Raw genomic sequence first — 8,250 nt, forward strand, 5'->3', positions numbered from 1 at the left:
TGTCTACCTAGAATCACCCTACTGCATTAGGGTTTGCTTGCAGGACTGACAGGAGACAAATGGGAAGAATCCCTGCTCCCAGTCAACACCTCCAAGTTCTTCTTAGTAGGAATTGTGTCTCTATCAGCCTGGCTCAGTTGGTAGAACTCTCTCATCTGAGTCACAAGGTTGTGGGTTCAAGCCCCAAGTCAAGTCTTGAAATTCATGTGATTTAAGCAGACTTTTTAATGGAGTGTTGTGGGGGGATTTGCATTTTAGAAGTGTCGACCTTCTGATGAGATATTAAACCGAGGTACCGTCTGCCTCTTCAAGTCGACATTAAAGATCCCATGGTGCTGCTCAAAAAGAGAAGGGAGTTTCTTCCAGTGTCCTGGCCCACAATCCCCCAAATAAAATTGGTTGTTTAGTTCATGGCTGTTTGTTGGACATTGCTGCATTTGCCCCAAAGACACACAGTCACTGCAATTTACAATATATCATGTGAAGCACATTATGACATCCTCTAGATATGAAAGGTGATATGCCAAATATAAGGATTATTATTATTAATAAGTACTGCATGCCAATCTAAAACCGTTGTATCACCCACAAAGCATGTGTAGCCCTCCACTTCAACAACAACAACAAAATTGCATTGATAATAGCGTCTTTCACATTGGCTTTTTTTTCACCTGTTATTCTGAGCAGAATCGCTGCTCCTTATGTCTTTAGCCCTCCATTCATAGTCTGTCTGGAGTATTGCATCTGCTTTACATCCTCTCCCAAAAGTTAAGACAGTGCTATGTTGGCAGAGCCTTTCTTAGTTTCACACATTTTAGTCACATTTTCTAGGCAGTCGATGAAGCTGTCCTGAATTAAGGAACAGTGTTAAGTAATGAATGGATAATGTATTTATGATAATTGCTTTTCCTCCACAAAAATAATTTGAAGCCTACAACACAATACAATTTTCAACACAGTGTTATATAACGCCATTCAGGGCTTCACACAGCTAAGATCTATCAACTTTATTTCAAGGTCAGTCACTAACCAGGAGATGTTGAAGGTTCTTCCACATGACTTGTTATGAAATGACAGCAGCTTTGTTTTTCTTGTGGACTCTGAGGCCTCCAAATGTCGAATGGTATTCCATTCAGCGATATATTATGAAGGCATCCCGTGAAATTTCTTGTACTTAACATGGCATGATTCAGCTGAAGAACAAGAACAGGAATGTATTGATAAAATATCAAATAGCCTTTTAATTTTGGCTTTGCTGTCACCAATTATCTGCATTCCTCTTGTGAAAATGCTGACTCCTGCTTTGTGAAATTTTCCACTCAACCAACTACTTATTCATCAAATGCAAGCATAGGCAGTGAGCATTGTGCATGAACTGTTGGGAACATTACATTTTCGACCAATATAATAACGTGATATCAGCTTGGCTGAGTCAGAAGGTTGTGGGTTCGAGCCCCACATCGGGACTTGGGATCACATAGTCTAAGATGACACTCCAATGCAGTGCTGTGTGGGGGGGGGGGGTGGTGTTACATTGTTGGAGGTGCCATCATGTTAAATTGAGGTCCCTTCTGCCTGTTCAGGTGGATGTTAAAGATTCCATGACACTGTTCAAAAACTGAAGGGAATTTTTCTCGGTGTCCTAGCCAACAATCCCGAAAATAAAAATTGGTCATTCAGTTCATGACTATTCGTGGAAATGCTGTGCACAATTGTGCTGCTGTGTTTGCCTAAAATACAGTCACTCCATTTCACAATAAAGCCTGTGAAGCACTTTGAGAAGTCCTTCTGAAGAGATAATGTGCTATACCAAATCCAATTATTATTATTAGGGTTATTATAATACTGTCCAGTAACCAGGATTAGTAGTTTAGCTCATTTTCTCTGCTCTAGCCCAAGGACACTGAGGCCAATTCTAATGCCGGGTTGGCTTTGTGACTGAGATGAACAACCTAAGCAGTAACAAACCTAATCAAATTAGGTTGGTGTGGAATCCTGCAGCTCAGTGGTTAGAGCACTCGGCTCGCAAGCGAGAGACCTGAGTTTGATTCCGGGCAGGACAAAATGTTGGGCAGGTTTCCTTACTCCACATGAAGTAGGAACCAGTTGTTAGTCGATTGGTGGATTGCTTTTCCGGAGGTAATAATTCCTTAAAAAAAAATCGCTCACTTCAATCCATAACTGTTTGTGGGACACTGCTGTGTGCAATTGGCTGCCGCTTTTCTCCCACAAAATGTACAGTCAATTCACTTTACAGTATATTCTGTGAAACACTTTGTGACGTCTCGAAGACGTGATAAGGCGCTATATCAAATGAAAGGATTATTATTATTATTCATTTGACACTTGGACCCCTGATCAGTATGTACAAATTTGGCACTGAACAATGCACATCAGAGAGGTATCACTCAATCTTTTTTGACAAATGATTGTATTTTCAATTGTTTTGAATTTTACTTTGAGATGTTTTGATGTGATAAAAGTGTGATCACTCCTATCATCACTTTCAGTTTTTCAATGTCTAGAAAATAAAGTCCATAGGATATGTCACAGTACTCAATTCTGTGCTTTTGTGTTTGTATGTATCTGTGTGTGTGTCTCTGCTTCTCTAACATGTACCTACCTGCATCGGAGCTTGCTTCTCACATTGCTGGTTTAAATTGTGAACCTCATTATAATGGACAGATCTAAAATTTTACTTCTGGATGTGACCCTGAAGCATATAAAGAGGCCTGAAGTTATCCAAGGTTCAGATAAGCAGATTGGAGTGTGCTTAATACACTTTTCACTCAAATTGCTATTCTAAAACTGACACAAACTGTGTTCAGTGATGCTTTGGCACCATATTTCTACAAATTTTATTGAAAGTATAATAACATTTTATCTGACAAAATTGTTATCTTATTGTCTGCTATGATTTACTTTGGTTCAATCAGTTCTTTTGGCACTATCAAAGAGTTATGCATAAATTTTAATGTTACATAGATTAGGTTCAGCCTCTGTCCCATTCATGTCCTCAGTGTTCTGGGAAAATGTATTACAGAATATTTCAATTCAACTTTTCAGATTTTCTTAAGATTTCTAATGGGCTTTTGACCACCACTTAACAGTCTTCCACTGCTCAGTGGCCAGAGGTTAGTTGCAAAAGCTTGTCACTGACATATGCATTCAGTGTTTAGGCATTGCAGGTCACTGGTAATGAATGATAAGTAGACAGACTGTGGCTTCTCTTGAGATCAATGCCTGCAGTTCCTGATTCTGAATTGAAGTGCTCACTCTTCTTTTGTACAGGATATCTCTGGACTAATGGCGGTAGTTGTCATCCACTGAACCCTCGAAGTCTGCTGGCATTCTAACTGTTATGTCACCTTCCCACACGATTCTCTGTTTCTCTTCTGCGATTTTGCACTTCCACGACCAAACAGCTCATAAATATTCATACATATCATGGTTTTCTCTTTCCTAAATGTAAAATAGTGTGGGGGAAACGGCAGGGGAGTGGATCTAAACAGATGCCTCTTACAGAGAGTCAATATGATACAAAGGGAGTGGAACTAAAGAGATATATCTTACAGAGAGTCGTTACGGATACAATGGACTGAATTGCCTCCTTCTGTGCTGAGAAATAAGCTTATGATTTCTAAGCATCCAGGAAAGATTGGGAGAGACAGAAAGATTGAGAGACAGGGAGAGGGGGAGAGAGATGGGGGGAAGGGAGAGAGAGGGGGAAGAAAGGGGGATTTAGAGGGATTGAGAGAGGGGGTGAGAGAGAGAGAGAGAGAGAGAGGATGAGGGTAGGGAGAGGGGAGGAAGGAGGAATGGATTGAGAGAGTGGGAGGGAGAGGGGCGAGAGAGACTGTGAGAGACGGGGAGAGAAAGAGTGATTGAGAGCGAGGGGGAGAAAGTAATTGAGAGGGGAAGTGAGCAAGAGAGAGATTGAGAGCGAGCGTGACAGGGGAGAGAGTTGTTAGAGAGAGAGATTGTGAGAGGGAGGAAGAGAGAGAGGAGCGTGTGTCTGTATGTGAGAGTGTGAGTGAGAGGGGAGAGAGAAAGGGAGAGTGGGAGAGAGAGATTGTGTGAGAGGGGGAGAAGAAGAGTGATTGAGAGAGCAATTGAGAAGAGAGATTGAGAGGGAGTGTGAGAGGGGAGAGAGAGTTGTAAGAGAGTGTGAGAGGGAGTAAGATAGTGAGGGAGATAGAGAGAGCAGAGAGTGATCTAGAGAGTGTGAGATGGGAGAGAGTGTGTGTGAGAAAGTGTGCGTGAGAGAGAAGTGTGCGTGAGAGAGAAAAGGGAGAATGATTGAGAGAGAGAGAAAGAGAGAGAGAGAAACAAAAAGAGTGAGAGAGAGGAAGAAGTGAGGAGCAAGGACAGACACCGAGTGACGTGATGTGCCATGCAGTTTCCTCACAGAAAACTCCTTTTCCCCAGTGAAAAATCTCTCTATGTCCTTCAGTCAAATAAATGCATGCTTAAATTAATGATTCCATTAATAAGACGTCCAGCACTTGATGTGACCTGGATCATTAATCGTTACCTTCCTTTCCTAAGCTTGGTTAAAAGATTAAGTGTGATAGGACTCTTGGCTCTCACTTGTGGATTCCATCCCCTTGTCAGGATGTTGAACCCATAATGTAGCCTGACACTCCAATACAGGACTGGGATTTAATTATATTGTGGAAGTCCTTTGTATAAAACATAAAAATCAAGATCTGTCTGCCTGTTAAGGTGGATATTAAATATCCCATGGTACTACAGTATTTCAAAAGAGTAGGGAGTTTCTCCCAGTGTCCTAGCCCCAAATGAAACTGATCACTTACTTTATGGCTGTTTGTGGGACATTGTTGTGAGTAAATTGGTTGCTGTGTTAGTCTACATAATACAGTCACTATACTCTATGGTGAATCTTGTAAAGTGCTTTAAGAAGTCCACCTGATATGAAATGCAAGGATTGATGCTATAATCATTGGTTGCAGAGAATGATTACCTCAATATCCATTAGTCTAGCTCCAGTAGCTGTTGGGGTGATACATGCCTTTAGGGCACAGTTGTTTGTAGTGTAACAAACTCTGTATTGTGTTGAACAATGTACATTACTAATTAATAAATGGATATTTCTATACTAGTTTTCAGAACATAGCAATTCATCACATACAGACAAGCTCAGCACTTGTCCATATACTGCTCATTACCTTCATATTTCCTATGATTCCTCCTATGTAAACGGTGGAGGTTGGGACCAGCAGGAGGTATTTGTCTAATGTATTTTGGCTTCCGAATGCTGAATGCGATCTCTGTGACACCATTTCTGTTACTTTGATTGAACCTTCATGTCCAAACCTGCAATTTCAATCATAATGATATGAGAATAGCTTCAGACTTAAAATAGTCAAAAATAATATATGGAGTTAAATAACAGTTTTTTTTTTAACCCCGCATGTTGATGAATTTCTTCTAAGGTTTTTATGGTGATACTGTAGATTTTGTTTTAAGTCTGCAGAAAAAAGCTTTTGGAATTTCACTAAGATTTTAAGATGAGTTGTGTTAATTTACTCTCCAAATTCCATCAATGACTCTACAAATGCATGGAATTGTCATTTTGGTTTTGATAATCTAAGCAAGGTGATGGGCCTCCGCATGTGTCAGACACCTGACTGACCCTAAAAAAATGATGGAATTTTGGGCCCAAACTCGTGCTGAATCTGTTGCAATAGACTGACTAACCACTAGGGGCAGTGACTCACTGCTTCTCCCCAAGAGTGACTCCAATTTTTACTCTGATATGCAGCCATCCAGGGCTTTACAACTTTCAACAACAAAATTACATTTGTATAGCGCCTTTCACGTCAGGAGGACGTCCCAAAGAGCAGGGGAAGGACTCAAGTATTTTTTTCTCTCTTGCCCATAGAGTGTTAAGTAAACGATTGCATTGTTTTAATACTTATTTTAGCATGTGGAGACCCTGACCTCAATTCGGGACCTCAAAGAGGTGTATAATATTTTAAAGGGGATTGACAAAGTGAAACCAGAACAATACTCTAGGATGCAATAAGTCAGCAGAACAAGAGGACACAAAGTTAATGTGGCAAAGGGCAGTTTCGGGACAGATACCATGATGTTTTTTTTATTTAGACAGTAATTAATAACTGGAACACATTGCCAGGAAAACTAAATATATTTAAATTTAGAGTAAATAATCTCACCATTCTATGAACAATGAGAAGTATTTCTCACAAGATGTATTGGACAGTCTAGAGCTGGACGTGTACACGTCATTGTACATTGCGCAAATGGCATTGCGCATTCCTGCTTTTAAGGAGACTGTCGATTATGAGTTGTCTTGGTGACTTCATGCTTATTCTGAGAGATACTTTACCTGTTAGCATTGATCTGATACCACTTCTCTTGCTGAAGTCTAACCAGGCTGATTACTGTGACGACAAGATTAGTCATTCCAAATCTGAAGTGCAGCAACCCATCGATCAGCTCCAGTCCCAAGAAACCTTTCACTGAAGATATTATACAAATAACAATGTGTTCACATTTAATGCATTGCTAGAAAAAGTACACAGACTCATTTGTTTCTTAATAAACTCCGAGGGCTGCAAGCATTTGCAATGGGATTTTTACCATGTGAGCTATTGTGGACTGGAAGGAATGGCGGAAGCTGAAATAATGTTTCCTTGCTTCCAGTATCAATGCCCTTGATTTCCTATTAATTTACACGGAATTGCATAAAATGATAGTGCACAAAAACAGGCTATTGTGGCCCAACCAGTCTTTGCTGGTGTTTGTACAGGTTACCAAAAAGCAACCCTATTATCTAAAAAAATCATAATTTGTTTAAGTCTTATTAGACATTGTAATGGTATCATGACTTTTTGGTCACCCTGTATATCCACTTGAGTCCCATTGCCCTCCCTATAACCCCTATTCTCTTCTTCCTTAAGTTTGCAACAAGATTCCTCTAAAATATATTGATGCTCTCTTCCTGGAGGGACGCATCCTGCTTACCTAATTCCAGAAAGTGTCAGGAGCAGATGCTTGGGGACCCCAGAGTGTGTGTTGGGAAACTGCAAGAGCCTAACCAGCTAAAATTGTATAGCTTGCCATTGCTATTGCTGTCTGGCAAACTTTCCATCTGCTTGTCCAGCTAGGGCCAACCTACTCATTAGGGCTTTGATTTGCAGGCTTAACAGGATCTGAGTGGGATGACTCCTTGCCCCGAGTGACTGCTCTGCCCTTCCAGGTTCTGCCGATGAGCCCGGCTGGCTGTGCTGTTGTCAGCAGCGCTCTGGAAGACTACGGACCTGCTTGGCTCAGGAACTGGACTATCGAGACTGCAACAGAGAGCTGGCTCGATTCTGACATTCCGTTGCCAGGCACGTCACCTTGGAGCCAATTCAGCTCCAAGAAGACTCCACTTACCTCACCCCAAGGAGCATAGTCACTAGTCGGTCATTTGACATTCGACAAGTGTGGGTTTGAGCCCTTACTAGGTCTATGTCACAAGCTTGACCTGCATTGGGACCTTGTTGTCCTTAAAGAGGGATGAGCATGACCAGAGTCCTTAACCCTGAAGTAAATAAATAGACAAGTTAAAACATCAGGAGGGTGACAGTGCCAGCAGAAAGAAGACATCATGAGAAGGAGAGAATAGAATATAAAATATTCTGAACGACAATGTGAGGGCTTTTCAAACGCCCTGACAAGTAGATTGCTGCTGCTGATTCTGCAGTGAGGTATCATTACTCAGACTCCTAGTTCATAGTTTCTGCTGTATTTCATTTGAAAAAGGACCGAATTGCCAAATGAAAGGGCCAAGCTCATGATTTCCTGAAGTCTCCCAAGTCTTGAGGTGCCAATGCAACCCAATATAAAAAAAGGCTGTGACAGTATCAGTGACAAAAATGAGTTCACAATGTCAGAATCATCAGATTGTATTGCAATTGTATAGCACACTCTCCCATGCTTCATTTTATCCAATCTGAGTCTGAAAAGTTTTGATGATGAGCACAAGGGAGAATGCATTACAGTGTGAGGCTCTTTGTTCCCATGGGATCTATTGAGATCCTCACCACCTATCAGTAGCTCTATATTGCAATGGTTCACAGTAAATTCAGTGCTTTAGTTATCGTATTTAACATTGATAATTCTGGAACGTTGCAATTTCCACTTGATAACTGAAGACGAGTGTGAGCCTATCCCTGACTCCTCTGGCAGGGTTAAGAATGGAATTGGGGATCACTTAAA

General features: G+C 41.0%; 1 protein-coding gene across 1 annotated transcript in view; it reads right to left on the minus strand.

Moving 5' to 3' along the window:
• LOC103177746 overlaps window positions 1–7,368 on the minus strand; it is a 41,859-nt gene extending 34,491 nt beyond the window's left edge. Inside the window, exons 1-4 of the mRNA XM_042345697.1 lie at window positions 7,308–7,368; window positions 6,374–6,506; window positions 5,190–5,337; window positions 1,031–1,193 (exon numbers count right to left, since the gene is read on the minus strand). Coding sequence (XP_042201631.1) covers window positions 1,031–1,193; window positions 5,190–5,337; window positions 6,374–6,506; window positions 7,308–7,368 — 505 coding nt within the window. The remainder of the gene's footprint in view (window positions 1–1,030; window positions 1,194–5,189; window positions 5,338–6,373; window positions 6,507–7,307) is intronic.
• Between the last annotated feature and the right edge of the window lie 882 nt (window positions 7,369–8,250).

Source organism: Callorhinchus milii, unplaced genomic scaffold, assembly GCF_018977255.1.
Source record: "Callorhinchus milii isolate IMCB2004 unplaced genomic scaffold, IMCB_Cmil_1.0 Scaffold1, whole genome shotgun sequence".
Classification (NCBI taxonomy): Eukaryota; Metazoa; Chordata; class Chondrichthyes; order Chimaeriformes; family Callorhinchidae; genus Callorhinchus; species Callorhinchus milii.